A 16,017-nucleotide genomic window follows, 5' to 3' on the forward strand; every position below is an offset into this window, starting at 1 on the left:
TGCTTGCTCTTGCCTCTGCTTACTTTTTTATGCTGATTTTCCTATTTTCCTTTTCGGAAAACTTCGAGCAGCGGCTCCTGGACATTAACTTATCACTGGGACAGTTATTCTTCGTAAATAGATGGAGGGTTTCAGCCTCAGCCTAGGCGTGGCCTAGCAACAGCTAAAGCCTGGTACTGCATGCTACTTAGCTTAAGCTCGTTGGCAGCAAAATGCCTCCGTTCTTGTCATGACCCTAGTGTTATGTCACGATTTTAGTTTTGTCTGTCTTGTTTTGGGTTTTATTTTGCAATTCTGTTCTCCCTGTCTCTTGTCTTCCTTCCTGTGTTTTTCCTCCTGTGTCTGATTGTCTGATTGTGTTCACCTGTTGCCCTTGTGTTTCTGCCTCCCCTGCCCAGCTGTGTCTTGTCCTGTGATTACCCCTCTTTGTATTTGGGTTGCGGTCGAATAGTCCAAAAATCAGCTCCTAACGTCTAACCCTATCGTCTATTCCTTGACCTCTGAGTGAAACGTCATGGGGTTAAGGGATAGTGGATAGGAGAATTCAATAGGACTTAGGAGAAGAGACTGCGGTACTTTAGAGAATCCGACTGCACTTTCACTATCCGACGTGTTTATGATGCGGTCATAAATGTGCGCCTGCTGCTGTGGGGAAATATGGAAACTACAATTTTCGATACAGCGGACTACAACATGGATGTTTAATAAGAACGAGGGACTACTGTAAACTCATCTAGAGACTCTGCACCGTGCTCTGATGCTGTTGTTTTATGCTTTATGAACGGGGACAACAGAGAAACATATTCTTCATGACCAAAGTTGGAATTGAAATAAAAAAGGAAAGTGAAACTTATGCTCGTCACCCTCTCCCTCCGGTCCACATTAATACAAATGATCCCAATACGTATGATTGTATGAAAAGATCTTAAAATCAATACAAATGTATTTATTATAAACGTTAGTCCTTAACATCTATCACTGTGTATATCACCATTCAAACATCTTTTAAAAGTTGTACAAACCCCACACAGCTCAGTAAAGACTGTGAAATGTTGACTTTATTTGATCATTTCAGTAAAAACTAACGTTCATATTTCTCTTTTTGATTATAATACTGATGAACGTTCAAAACAAAGCACTTTGGCAACTTACCACATACGTTTTAAAAAGCTTAATAAGCACCGTAACTTTCATGATATCATTTCTCGTTCATAATCGGTTGTTTCCGTGAACGGCCGACTGTTGTGTGACGGCAAATGCCGCGGCCGCAAGGCACTGTGGGGCAGCATTTTCTCCTCTCCTTTCGGTTAGGGAGGTCCAGTAGTTCCTAAGCTAAAGGAGGTTATAAAGGAAGTTTGAAACCTCCTTTCCTTTCATTTAGAGAATTCGAACGGCACTTATCATGGCTGCCACTGAGGGACTTCCGGGTCATTTCACTCCGTTAGGAAGGTTCCTAAGCTAAATGGACTATTCGACCGCAACCTTGGTCTTGTCTTCCTCTGTGTTCCTTGTCGGTTGATTGTCTTTCCTGTCTCCCTCCATGTTGGTCACGGTCAGTTTTGGTGTTGTTGCTACTTTGTGCTAACTATGTGTTTCATGCCATGTTTTTGTTCATCAGCTTTTAAAATAAAGCTCGCTTTTTGTTTCTAGACCTTTTACCTTTTTTTTGTAGTCTGCATTTGGGTCCTACCTTTTTCCACGATTCTTAACAGAATGAACCGACCAACTATGGACCCAGCGGATTTTTATTATTTTGACTTGGATCTGTTTGATCTAGATTACTCTCTTCGGTGTCATCATGCTGAGTGGAGTAGAACCTCGGCTAGAAGGGACAAAGAGGCTGTCCTCAAAAAGGCACAAATGGAGGTGGCCAACATGCAATGGTTGAGGAGCTTGTTGCCTGAATTGCTCAAGAGTTTTTTCGCGCAGCCCTGAGGGCCAGTCTCCATTCTCTGACCCTTTCTCGGGATCCCGTCTGGCGTTTGGAGGTCCACGGATTCTCCAAAAGACCTCTAAGAGACGCAAGGCCAGGATTCCAGCCCGTGCTCCAGCGGTTCCGGCTCCAGTGCCGGCCCACACAGTCATGGTTCTGGTTCCAGTGCCGGCCCACACAGCCATGGTTCCGGCTCCAGTGCCGGCCCACACAGCCATGGTTCCGGTTCCAGTGCCGGCCCACACAGCCATGGTCCCGGCTCCTGTTCCGGTCCCAGCAGCCATGGTTCCGGCTCCAGTACCGGCCCCAGCAGCCATGGTTCCGGCTCCAGTACCGGCCCCAGCAGCCATGGTTCCGGCTCCAGTACCGGCCCCAGCAGCCATGGTCCCGACTCCAGTTTCGGCTCCAGTACTGGCTCTCCGGCCGACGCCAGCTCCCCATGTCCTGTCGGCGTACCGGCCGACTCCAGCTCCTCGTCTCCTGTTGGCTCTCCGGCCGACGCCAGCCCCCCGTGTCCTGTCGGCGTACCGGCCGACTCCAGCTCCCCGTCTCCGGTTGGCTCTCCGGCCGACGCCAACCCCCCCTGTCCTGTCGGCGTACCGGCCGACTCCAGCTCCCCGTCTCCTGTTGGCTCTTCGGCCGACGCCAACCCCTCGTGTCCTGTCGGCATACCGGCCGACTCAAGGTCCTTCACCGTTGGGGGTCCCGCCGACTCGGGGGTGCCGCCGACTCAAGACTCAAGTTCCTTCTCAAGTCCCCTCTCGAGTCTCTTCTCGAGTCCCCTCTCGAGTTCCTTTCCAAGTCCCTTCTCAAGTCGCCTCTCGAGTCTCTTCTCGAGTCCCCTCTCGAGTCCCTTCTCGAGTTCCCTCTCGAGTCCCCTCTTGAGTCCCCTCTCAAGTCTCCTCTCAAGTCCCCTCTCGAGTCCCTCTCGAGTCCCTCTCGAGTCCCTTCTCGAGTCCCTTCTCGAGTCCCCTCTCGAGTCCCCTCTCGAGTCCCCTCTCGAGTTCCCTCTCGAGTCCCCTCTCAAGTCCCCTCTCGAGTCCCTTTCCAAGTCCCCTCTCCAGCCGACACCTGTTTCGTCGGGGGTCCTGCCAACTCCATGTCCTGTGCCGTTGGGGGTCCTGCCAACTCCATGTCCTGTGCCGTTGGGGGTCCAGCCGACACCTGTTTCGTCGGGGGTCCTGCCAACTCCACGTCCTGTTCCGTTGAGGGTCCAGCCGACACCTGTTTCGTCTGGGGTCCTCCCAACTCCATGTCCTGTTTCATTGGGGGTTCTGCTGAGTGTCCCACCAACACCTTGTCCTGTCCTGTTTGGGGTCCCGTCGACACCAGCCTTTGCTCCGTCGGTGGTCCCACTGACACCAGCCCATGTTCCGTCCAGGGTCCCGTATACGCCTGTCCCGACAGGGGTCCCACCAGCTCCTGCTCTCAATCCCAGTGTTCCGGCAATCCAGCTGCCACTGGAGGGGTCCCATTGCGGCGAACGTTGGCCTCCGGAGCTGTCCTGCCAGTCCTCCGGAGCTGTCCCGTCACCGCCTTCGTGCCCGTCCTCCGGAGCTGTCCCGTCGCCGCCTTCTTGCCCGACATTGTGCCCGCTCTCCTGAGTTCCCCAGCGGCTTTCGCCCTCGAGCCCGGCCACCTGACTTTCGCCGCTGCGGCTTCCGTCCTTGTGCCCGGCTCGCTGACTATGCCCGCCGCGGCCTTAGCCGCTTCTCTGCCTCTGCCTTGCCCCCGGGCCGTCCGCCCGAGACCACCTCCTGTTCCTCTGCCTTGCCCCCGGGCCGTCCGCCCGAGACCACCTCCTGTTCCTCTGCCTTGCCCCCGGGCCGTCTGCCCGAGACCACCTCCTGTTCCTCTGCCTTGCCTCCGGGCTGTCAACCCAAACCCGTCCTCCGGACCCCCTCCACCCACCCTTTTGGAAGTGTTGGTCTTTGTTTTTGGACGTCTGGAATCCGTCCCTTGAGGGGGGGGTTCTGTCATGACCCTAGTGTTATGTCACGATTTTAGTTTTGTCTGTCTTGTTATGGGTTTTATTTTGCAATTCTGTTCTCCCTGTCTCTTGTCTTCCTTCCTGTGTTTTTCCTCCTGTGTCTGATTGTCTGATTGTGTTCACCTGTTGCCCTTGTGTTTCTGCCTCCCCTGCCCAGCTGTGTCTTGTCCTGTGATTACCCCTCTTTGTATTTAGTCTTGTCTTCCCCTGTGTTCCTTGTCAGTTCATTGTCTTTCCTGTCTCCCTCCATGTTGGTCACGGTCAGTTTTGGTGTTGTGCTATCTATGTGTTTCATGCCATGTTTTTGTTCATCAGCTTTTAAAATAAAGCTCGCTTTTTGTTTCTAGACCTTTTACCTTTTTTTTGTAGTCTGCATTTGGGTCCTACCTTTTTCCACGATTCTTAACAGTTCTCTACAGATGACTTCCACAAACTTCTACAGAAGATGGCCGTGTTGGAAATGAAAATGTAACGGTTGGAAGTTAACGTGGAAGTGAATGGACTATGTGGGAATGACACCACTTTACCAGTGATGCAAAAGAATGGACAAAGGCATGCTAACTCACAGCTAGTTAGCAGCTACAAGGATTCCAAGGAACAGGAGGGCTGTGTACCGGGTAATACTTCTACAAGTGGTAGTCCTCCCTGGAATTCTCTGGGTGCAAAGCCTAACGGGCCGTCTCCACGGCAGCGTTAAAAAATCTTGAAACGCTTCTGCCCATTCACTTTGAATGGGGTGACGTCACTTTTTTTCGCTTTCGCCGAAATGCATTGTGGGCAGGCGAGCGGAGATTCTCAGGATTTTCAAGATCCAAAGTTGAACAATGTTCAACTTTTGAAGCTGAGGAGGAAGCGTCAGCCAATCAAATCCTGTGTACGCAAATCTGACAGTTCAAGCTCTAGCCAATCAAACGGCGTGTATGCTGGGAGAGACAGACCGCAGGTCATTTCCTCATATTCCAAAACATGGAGGAGAAATTAGCGGTAGCGAATCAATCACCCGGTGCTTTATGACCAGACCTACCGGGATATAAACCGGAGGAGCCAGGCATGGAGGGAGGTGGCAGAGACAGTGGTATGTTTTCGCCTGTTTTGGGGAGTTTATATCCAGTTTACTTTGGGCTTTTTGGCTTCATATGTCGCGGAAGGAATATTCATGTGATTGGTTGATCGCAAAAAAATCCCCAAGCCTCAGATACGCCCACCTCCAAGATTTTTTTAACGCTGCCGTGGAGACGGCCCGTAACAGTAAATCATTTCCATGGGATTTGGGAGGACGAATAACAGGCAGAGCCCAGCACTCTGAAATCTGTGATGCGACCGGCTGGCCTGCATTGTTATCACCCAGGAAGAGCGCCTCTTCAACCCCTATTCATACTAGGAAACAGCCGTGGACAGCTGCTAAAGGGAGAACTACAAACAATCCTCCTATACCACTGAGTGTGCCAATCCAGAACAGATATGCTCCGCTGACCTAGAACCTCTTTCTGATGAGCTGGATAACCTGTCCTCTTCACACAGCAGGGTAAGGACCAATAGCTACTCCAAAAGTAAAAGGCTAGAGGGAAAGCTAACGACTGGGCCTGAAACTCTGATTGTGGGTGACTCTGCTATAAGAGATGTAAAAAGTCTGTGTAGTAAGAACAACACCAAAGTACTCTGTTTTCCCAAGGATATGGTCTTGGCTGAGAAGATCCTGCATATTGGGGCTGAACATCCGACTGTGAAGAATGTGGTACTGCATATTGGAACAAATGATGTTGTGAAGTCAGAAGTGCTGAAAGAAGACTTTAAATGTTTGTTGGAAACAGTCAGCTCTCTAAATGCGGAGGTGTTCATCAGTGGCCCTCTACCGCCAGTCAGAAGAGGAGTGGAGAGATTCAGCAGATTGTTTGCACTAAACACGTGGCTTTCAACTGCCTGTACTGACCATTCTGTCCATTTTATTGACAATTTTAACTTTTTCTGGGACCGCAGACATCTTTTTAAGGCAGATGGAGTCTGCCTGAACAAGTCAGGAGTAAAATTATTTATCTCTAACATATTCAACTGCCTGCGTCATCAATCTGTTCCCTCTGCCAAGGACAAGCAACAAGAGGAATCAAAACAGGAGAAAGACACATCGCGCAGAAAACCTTGAAGAAGTATCACTGCACCCGCCTGAGGAATGTCTTGATTATGGGAGACCTATGAGACAAATGGAGGAGTCTCCACCGCCCTTCACCCCCCCTACCAACACCTTTGAGGATACTCTTCCTTCATCCCCCAGCGCTCCCCTCTTGGAGTTCGATGACCACATTAAAGAGATACACAGGGTTGCCACCAATTCCTTCCTGGAGTTCACTGAAAATATGAAGGCGATACACAGGGTTAGCAGCATATCCTTGACCCCCGTCCCTCAACGACGCCCACCAGAATCACCGAAGCAGAGACGCGCACCATCTCCCCCGTCTTCATCACCATGCACAATCATCCGGACCAAAACGTCCTCCCCCCCTTCAAGACAGCATCTGCGGTCTCCGAAGTCTGATAAGGATGTGTGTGTACAAAACGCAGCAACGTCTAACTGATATGTGCTGGGTCCAGGCTCAAGGGGGTATGGCACTCTCAACTCTTTCCAGGACAAGCCGGGGCCCTGCCTGCCAGTAGCTTTGCTGATATCTGTGTTGATAGGTAATAGATTAAGAGCAGTGAATCAGCTTAGAAACAGGAAGCGCTCAAACGTTTGTGTGAGTTTATCTAATTTAGCAGTGATTCCATGTCAGCCACAGCTTGTTACAAAAAATCTGACTCATAGTGTATTTAACAAACTTAAACTAGCTTTATTAAATGTCAGGTCATTGGCAGGAAAAACATTTTTAATCAATGATTTTATCACTGAGCACAATCTGGATTTTATGTTTTTAACGGAAACTTGGATTGAACTAAATAACAGTGCAGCTGTTCTTATCGAATCAACCCCTCCCAACTTTAGTTTTATGAGTCAGGAAAGAATGCATAAGAAAGGAGGTGGAGTTGCTATTTTGTTCAATGATTCCCTTCAATGCAGGAAGACATCTTATGGGAACTTTGCTTCTTTTGAATATGTGGCCCTTCAGCTGAAATGCTCCTCTGTTCCTAAATATCTATAGACCACCCAAATACTGTGCAAGCTTTTTTGATGACTTTACTGAACTGTTGTCTATAGTGTGTATTGACTTTGACCGTCTAGTCATTGTTGGTGATTTTAACATCCATGTTGACAACCCCCAGGACAGAGGGGCTAAAGAACTGTTTTCTCTTCTTGATAACTATGGACTGACTCAGCATGTGACGGAGCCCACGCACAATAAGGGGCACACTCTGGACTTAATTATCTCAAAGGGTCTGAATATCTCTAAGGTTGTGGTGACTGATGTTGCACTCTCTGATCATTCCTGTGTTTTCTTTGAGAGCTCTATTTCTGTTCACAAAAATGTTCAAAAAGAGGTAACCACAAAGCGATATTTAACTGAAAATACTAGGGAAATGTTTTACTATTTTTCTTCAGGTTCATTTTGAAATCTATAAAGAGAGACTTGGCCTTTATAATTTGGAATTGAAAAATGCACGACAGTCTTTCTTCTCTGACATCATTACCAAAAACAACGCACGTGCCTTAGTTGCTTCTGTCGACTGACTAACAAACCCCCCAGTGTCAGTAGCCTCTGAATTTCTATCCACCAGGGCCTGCAATGAATTTGCCTCCTTCTTCACTGACAAAATCAGACAAGCAGTCAGTGCCTCTGTATCAGGTACAGCAGATGTGTTGTCCCTGTGTCCACTTAAAATCAATTCAGACATCATGACACAATTCCATCAGATTAATGATAAAAACCTAGAGGACATTATACAACATCTGAAATCCTGCTCCTGCTGCCTTGATATTATTCCAACATGATTTTTCAAAAATGTTTTTCATTGCATGGCCTCAGATCTACTTCATATAGTAAACAAGTCTCTTCACTCAAGTGTTTTTCCACAGGCCCTGAACACTGCAGTCATTAAAGTCATTAAGAATAATCTAGATTCTAGATCAGGGGTACTCAAACTTTTTTATTAAAGGTCCAGTTGTGAACTTTATACAAGGTCACTGGTCCGGATCAATGCCAGTAAAGTCCCCCCCCCCCCCCCCCCCGAGCGGAGAAACTGAAATTATATGGCCCGACATGTCATTGCAGTACATTAAAGGGTGTTTCATGTTGTCGTTGCTGTGGACCTTCTTAATCTACCTTCTTTGGGGGACCCCTTCTGGTCCAAGCACTTGCCTGCCTTGCCTGTCGGTAAACGGCGCCCCTGTATACACACACACATTCAATACATACATACAGTATGGTGGCTTGAACTAGTGGGAGAAATGGCACTGTTTGTCTGTAGTCAATGCTTTGAACCTCGGCAAAAAAGGCATTAGAAGCATCAGAAAGTCAAGGTAAACTTCCGGTTAACTTGCGGTCTGCTATGCGTGTCACCCTCGCACACACAAGTAAATATATATGCACGTTCAATCTCACAACGCGTCAGACACAAGACGCGCGTACATGATGATGTACATTAATTTATCAGAATCAGATTTTTTTTTTTTTTTTTTTTTTTTTTTTTTTTTTTTTTTTATAATGGGACACAGGGTTCGGTCCGGATTGATTTGCAGTTCGGTCCGGATCCGGACCTTGGTCCGGAGTTTGAGAAGCCCTGTTCTAGATGCTTCAGTAATGAACAATTACAGGCCCATATCAAACCTCCCATTTCTAGGTAAAATCATTGAAAAAGTTGTTTTTCAACAGTTGAGTAATTTCTTGCATTTAAATAACTGTTTCAATGTGTTCCAGTCAGGCTTTCGACCAAACCACAGCACTGACACTGCTCTTGTAAAGGTCTTCAATGACATCCACTTAAACACAGACAGTGGCAGAACTTCAGTGTTAGTATTATTAGATCTCAGTGCTGCGTTTGACACTGTTGACCACAACATATTACTAGACCGACTAGAAAACTGGGTGGGACATTCGGCAACAGTTCTAAATTGGTTTGAATCCTACTTAAAGGACAGAAACTTGTTTCTATAGGTAAATACACATCTGAGTTGACAAATATGACATGTGGGGTACCTCAAGGCTCCATCTTGGGGCCTCTTCTCTTTAACATCTACATGCTACCACTGGCTCAGATAATGAAAAACAACAAAATAAGTTACCATAGCTATGCGGATGACACACAAATTTACGTAACAATTTCACCAGGAGACTATGCTCCAATTCAAACACTGAGTAAGTGCATTGAACAAATCAATGACTGGATGTGTCAGAACTTTCTCCAATTAAACAAAGATAAAACTGAGGTAATGATTTTTGGAGCCAAGGCAGAACGTATAAAAGTTAGCGCTGAGCTTCAGTCTGCAATGTTCAAAACAACAGATAAAGCCAGAAATCTAGGTGTAGTCATGGACTCTGACCTGAGTTTCAACAGTCACATTAAAACAGTTACTAAATCAGCCTACTATCACCTAAAGAACATATCTAGGATTAAAAGACTTATGTCACAGCAGGATTTGGAAAAAACTTGTCCATGCTATTATCTCCAGTAGACTCGACTACTGCAATGGTGTCTTCACAGGTCTCACTAAAAAATCTATTAGAAAGCTGCAGCTGATTCAGAACGCTGCTGCTCGAGTCCTCACTAACACTAAGAAAGTGGATCACATCACTCCAGTTCTGAAGTCTTTACACTGGCTTCCTGTGTGTCAAATAATTGATTTCAAAAATACTGCTGCTGGTTTATAAAGCTTTGAATGGTTTAGGCCCAAAATACATTTCTGACCTACTTCTAAATTATGAACCATCCAGATCTCTCAGGTCTTCTGGGACTGGTCAGCTTTCTGTCCCCAGAGTCAGAACTAAACATGGAGAAGCAGCGTTCAGTTATTATGCTCCAAATATCTGGAACAAACTCAGGGTGTCCGCGGGGTCTTAAAAAGTATTAAAAGTTGATAAATCAATTTAGCGAAAATTAAGGCTATTAAAAAGTATTAAAAAGTATTAAAGGGCATTTTCCAAGGTATTACATTTTGTAGCTTGTTTTCAATAAGTATATGAATTGTCCAAAGAGGTTGTATTCTACAGTCTGCCTGAATGTAATCATTGCGTAGGTGTGTAGTGTGATTCTGTGTAGTTTATTTATGGCATCCCGTTGGATTTGACGTCATCTGAACAGGACATCGCACGCTCACTGCTTGATAGCGCGCGAAGGTCCGTTTACGCCGGTTGTTGAACAACATCGTTATGGGGAAATGCAAGTTTGCATCCAAATGGTTGGAAGATAAGGAGGATGGACAATCAATACTGTGTATAGTAAATGTTTCACCAATGTAACCGGTTAAAACTCGAAGTGGCGATGAGGTCTTAAAATGTATGGAAAGGGTCTTAAAAAAGGTCTTAAAAGGTATTCAATTTGACTTCAGGATTCCTGCATATACCCTGAAACTACCAGAAATCTGCAGGTCCGCTGCAACTCTTACTACTTTTAAATCCAGGCTGAAGACTTTTCTTTTTGCCGCTGCTTTTAATTGATATATTCATATCTTAAACTGCACTGTAACTTTTATTCATGTATTTTTTCTTTTAATATTTATTTTATTATCTTTGCTTTTTAATGACTCTTTTTAAATGCCATTTTCTTAATGTCTTTCATTTTTGTAAAGCACTTTGATTTGCCTTGTGTTGAAAGGTGCTATATAAATAAACTTGCCTTGCCTTGCCTATACTCCTGTATCAGTGCACAGTTTGACATTAGAGAGGTGTCAGTCTTTATCGCCAAAGAGAAGAGAATGAAAGCCTGAAGATGACACCTCGACAGTCATAATAATAATTATAAAAACATTTGATTTGACTTTGACTATTTTAAATTCTGCATTGTTTACATCCTGTTTGCTAGGATTTAATTTAGTTACATTTACACTTACTTACTTTTGTTTTTTGTCTGCTTATCTGACTCCTCAATGTCTCCCTCTGGGACTTATTTAAGCAATGTTCTCAATCTAAGAAATAGTTTGGGTTATATTATTACTAAACACATAAATATTTATACAGTTGTAGACCAAATAGGCAAGGCTATGAATCGCAAGTTATTATAAGCTACCACTTTGGTGCCCCCTGGTGATATCGCAATATTATAATAAAAAAATAAACCATTTCATGCAGTATTGCTCTATTTTTCTATTTGTTGCACAGATGCTGAAGAAGATCACATCAGAGGAATCTGTGGAGGACAGGTCTGCAGCGGAGCTAGACGCACTGAAACACAGAGACTGGGTGAGAGACAGGGAGGACAATACAGCTGTGTGTTTGATTAAAGAAGGCTATATTGTCTTTTTTACACATGTTAATGTGTGTGTGGTTTGGTTTCCAGGCGCGTCTGTGGGTGCAGCTGATGAAGGACCTCAGGCAGGGGGTGAAGCTGAAGAAGGTTCAGGAGCAGCCCTTCAACCTGCTGCCCACCGAGTTCAGCCTCACACCCTTCGAGATGCTGATGCAGGACATCCAGACACGCAAGTTCCAGCTCCGCAAAGTCATGGTGAGAGACCTGGTCTAAAATATTCAAGCCAACCATAAAGAAGAAGAATGGTAATGCCTGACAGCATTCTCAGTTGAAGAGTAATGGATGAATATGTGTGAAATGTCAGCTGTAGAGAAGTAGTGCATTTACACCAAACGCAAATCTAATTAGCAATGAAGCGGCAAATTTGAATGATTTGAATAATCACGTGAGTTGAGATCATTTAACTTGAGCCGGGTTTTGCATGGTGCAGTATCAAAGGAAGCCATAAGAGTTTAGATTCTCCTCTTTCTCATTGACATGCTGACTCAGTTGGATCAGAACTGGAGGAAAACAGCAGCCCTCTGTGGGCACTGGAGCTGCTGGATTTTTGCCTGGATCTTTTAATATCAAGTGGTAATGGAGCAGTTACAATTTCAGCTTAGCCTAGCCCTGATGCATTCGCACTCTTTTTAGAAAACAAGAGTTTTATGAGTGGTTTGCTTGTCCTCTTACAGAAGATCTGACAAATAATTCATTTTGAAATCACTTTCGGTATGTAGTTATTTAGGCATCCCTGTAATACATTTGTTCAACCAACCAACAAACAAATCACAGCAAAATCGGTTTACTATTGGTTGAACAAGACTAATTGAGCCGTTGCCAGACTTGCTGAAGGCAGTGAATACATCTCTGTGAAACTCAGTGAGCTTGTAACATGAGGCATAAATTCCTTCGCGCCCAATGTATACGCAGCATAAGAGATGTATGCATATGAAATGTCAGTTGAAGAGATGAAAGCAGATGAAATGGTAAATGAAAGGTAATGTATTCGGCACAGTCATAAATGCTAGAAGCAGAGGAAATGTATGAAAGTGTTAGCTGCTGGAATCAGCCTAATCAAAGCATCACAGATCTTGAGGACTTGATGATATTTTCATAATCACTTGACTTTGTTGAAATGAGGCAAGAGGACATGGAGGGCAGACAAGAGTGAGCCTGTGGAGCCTGTTTGTCATTTGAAGACCTTGAAAACACTTTTCTCTTTCAGGCAGTCCACTGCAGCATATACTGTACTACAGGAAGAAAATGTTATGTTACATGCAAACACCTTGAGGCCTTCCTTAAGGGCAGATCCATAATTCAGCCTCCACACACAGATATTAATGAAGGCTTCTCTGAGCCTTCTGTTCTCAGCATAGGCTCAGAAAGTCATCACCAACTGTCAGTCCCCCTCAGCTATATGCAGCATCTTAGCATCATTCAGCCATTTGTTTTGGTTTCCAAAGCTGTGATTAACCCCGCCTCCAGCAGCAGCTGTTTTCAGTCAGCTCTGATAATATCACTGTACACCCGCTGTACACTGCCTGCTCCAAAAATGGCAGATAAATGGCAGAGAGTGTTATCATAATCAATAATTATGCTTATGGTTATTATGCTAGGACCAACAGCTCACAGTGGTGTAAAGTAACCAGGTAGATTAACTTAAGTACTGTACTTAAGTACAATTTGAGGTACTTGTACTTTACTTGAGTATTTCAATTTCTTGCTACTTTGTACTTCTACCCCATTTCAATTCAGAGGTAAATGGTGTACTTTTCCTCCACTACATGTATTTAATACCTTTAGTTACTTCACAGATGTGGATGAATGATGTGAAATATAATCAAGTGTTAAATCAGACTTTAGTTCCACCTGGAGTAAATTCACAAGCTACCCTGCAGTATACAAAGTCATTCAAACTAGCTGCACCTTTACCAGCTTTGAGAACACTTTAATGATCAATCATTATAAAACATATCATATATATTATTCTGAAATGGACCAATCTGCACAGTGACTACTTTTACTTTTGGTACTTTAAGTATATGTTGATGCTAATACTTTTGTACTTTTACTTGAGTAACATTTTGAATGCAGGACTTTTACTGTAACAGAGTATTCCTACACTCTGGTACTTCTACTTTTACTTACTTTACTATCTGAGTAAGCTCTCTCTTCAAGAAATGTTCACACCCTTGGCGGCCATAGTTGTCCTGCCCTTAGAGACTGAAATCTGGAGGTATGGAGGTTAAGTGTATGTGCTCACACTCGCAGCTTTTGCAAATTTCGTTTTTTTAAGATATGGTATATACCAAAACAGAGCTCAAAAGTGAGCGAATGGCTGCTGCATGTCTGAATGGATAAACACGTTTGCCATAATAACTTGATCAGGTGATATGCCAATGGTGTGATAACAGCTTGCTGTATCACTGTGTGATTACAGACACAGAACTTCATCCAGTGTTGTGTTTCTTTTAATACTAAGGTGGATGGTGACATTCCCACGATAGTGAAGAGAAACGGCCATGAACTCATACTGGATTTCATCAGATCAAGACCTCCCCTGAAACCAGTAAATGGGTTTGGCCTTTTAATAGAACTTCACTGCAGCATCGTGAAGAAGTCAGCACATTTGATTTCTTATCCTATTTAAATAATGGTTGTGTTGTTGTTATTTCTCCGCGTAAGGTTTCAGAGCGCAGCCTCCCCCCTCCCCCCCTGCAGGAGCAGTGCCTCCATGATAAGGTCCTGGCTGGGATCAAGCAGGAGAGAAAGCTCCGGCCTGTGCTCCTGCCCAGCTCCAGACGTAAGAGGACTTCACTGTTACAACCGGGGGGGGGGGGGGGGGACCACCATGTTTGTACCAAACTCATTACATTACATTTAGATGATGCTTTTACCCAGAGCATCTTACAATGAGTGCAATAAACCATAAAAATACAAACTCAGAAGACAGAAGATATATGTAGACTTTCTGCTGCCCTGATGTTAGTGGGGAGCTTGTTCCACCATTTAGGAGCCAGGATAGCAAACAGGCGTGTTTTTGATGAGGGGAACCTGGATCACATTCACAGTGAGGGAGTAAGGCAAGGCAAGGCAAGTTTATTTATACAGCACCTTTCAACACAAGGCAATTCAAAGTGCTTTACAACAATGAAAGACCGCAAAAAATGGCATTTAAAAACAGTCATTAAAAAGCAAAGATAATAAAATAAACATTAAAAGAAAAAATACATGGATAAAAGTTACAGTGCAGTTTAAGATATGAATAGTTCAATTAAAAGCAGCGGCAAAAAGAAAAGTCTTCAGTAGGGAGCTGATTGGCTGATAGATAGAATTGGACGATGAAACCCTCTTTAACAGAGCACACAGCACACACAGTGAAATGTAGTCTCTGCTTTTAACCCATCCTAGTACCAGGAGCAGTGGGCAGCTATTGTACAGCGCCCGGGAGCAATGGGAGTGGGGGTTGTCCGGTGCCTTGCTCAAGGGCACCACGGCAGGGCCCAGCAGGTGAACTGGGACCTCTCCAAGAATCCACACTTGCAGAGCGACGTGCACGTGCTGGAACGTATGGTTTAACCATGTCCTGGATGTAGGAAGAACTGGATCCATTCACAACACGGTATGCGGGTACCAGTGTCTTGAAGAGGATTCGGCAGTGAAGGGAGCAGAGGAGCAGTGCAGTGTGGGAGAACAAGTCAGGCTGCTGATTCTGAATTAGCTTCAGAGGTCGGATGGCAATAAAGGTAGACCAGCCAGGAGGTATTTGGAGTAGTCAAGGCTATGGAAAGGGAGGGATGAGCCACAGACTGTATCACTGATGTACTGTAGCGGCGAAAATGATAAGGAAATAAAACTGTAAATGAACTCAAAATAAAATGGCCGCTAAGCCACCAGATAGTGAATCTGACGCAGGGGAAATGATCCACATCCAGTCCACATTGTCCTGCAGCCTTTCCTGTATCTTTCCTTGGTCACCCTTGTAAAACAAAAAATGGCCTATACTGGAGCACTAATCCCACCACCACGTGTCTCCAATATATACATGATGAGGTGCCCAAATCCCCCAAATCCATAAAACTGCCGTCAAAATAAAAGCATAAAACAGCTAGTTCAACTAACTTAAATTACACTAAATAAAAGGTACATTTACAATAAACAAAAACAGCAAGAAAATAAATGTTTAACTATGAAATTATATAAATGAATATATAACTCGAACAACTGATGTCGCCCATTGATTTGTGGACTACCATTTTGAAGCCTTGAGTTTGGGAAAATGAGACGTCACTTCATTAGGTGACAAACAGGGCCGTATCCAGGATTTCCTAAATACCGAGGTCCAAACATGATAAGGGGGTTCGGGGGTATACCCCCCCTGAGATTTTTGGGATTTTCATGATCTAGTTAGGTGCTTTTTAAGTCCTGTGGGGGGTCACAAATTGGATAATATATTGATTTCAAACCATGTCAGTGGGCTGCAGCATAAATTATTTTTGAAAGTGTAATGCATAAGAATCAGTTGATTGTTACTATTAAAGGTGGGGTAGGTAAGTTTGAGAAACCGGCTCGAGATACACTTTCTGTTATATTCCATGGAATGCTCTTAACATCCCGATAGCAATGAATATCTGAAGTGCTTTGACAAAAAATCCATAAAAAAATTTCATCTGTGGAAGCCGTGGCGCTGTAAAAAGCACGACCAATCATTTAAGCCGGCCCA

At 44.6% G+C, this 16,017-nt stretch overlaps 1 protein-coding gene across 1 annotated transcript in view; it reads left to right on the forward strand.

Moving 5' to 3' along the window:
* spire2 (spire-type actin nucleation factor 2) overlaps positions 1-16,017 on the forward strand; it is a 95,496-nt gene that overhangs the window by 57,273 nt on the left and 22,206 nt on the right. Inside the window, exons 4-7 of the mRNA XM_034132664.1 lie at positions 11,165-11,245; positions 11,343-11,507; positions 13,777-13,863; positions 13,980-14,097. Coding sequence (XP_033988555.1) covers positions 11,165-11,245; positions 11,343-11,507; positions 13,777-13,863; positions 13,980-14,097 — 451 coding nt within the window. The remainder of the gene's footprint in view (positions 1-11,164; positions 11,246-11,342; positions 11,508-13,776; positions 13,864-13,979; positions 14,098-16,017) is intronic.

This window comes from Trematomus bernacchii, unplaced genomic scaffold (genome assembly GCF_902827165.1).
Source record: "Trematomus bernacchii unplaced genomic scaffold, fTreBer1.1, whole genome shotgun sequence".
NCBI lineage: Eukaryota > Metazoa > Chordata > Actinopteri > Perciformes > Nototheniidae > Trematomus > Trematomus bernacchii.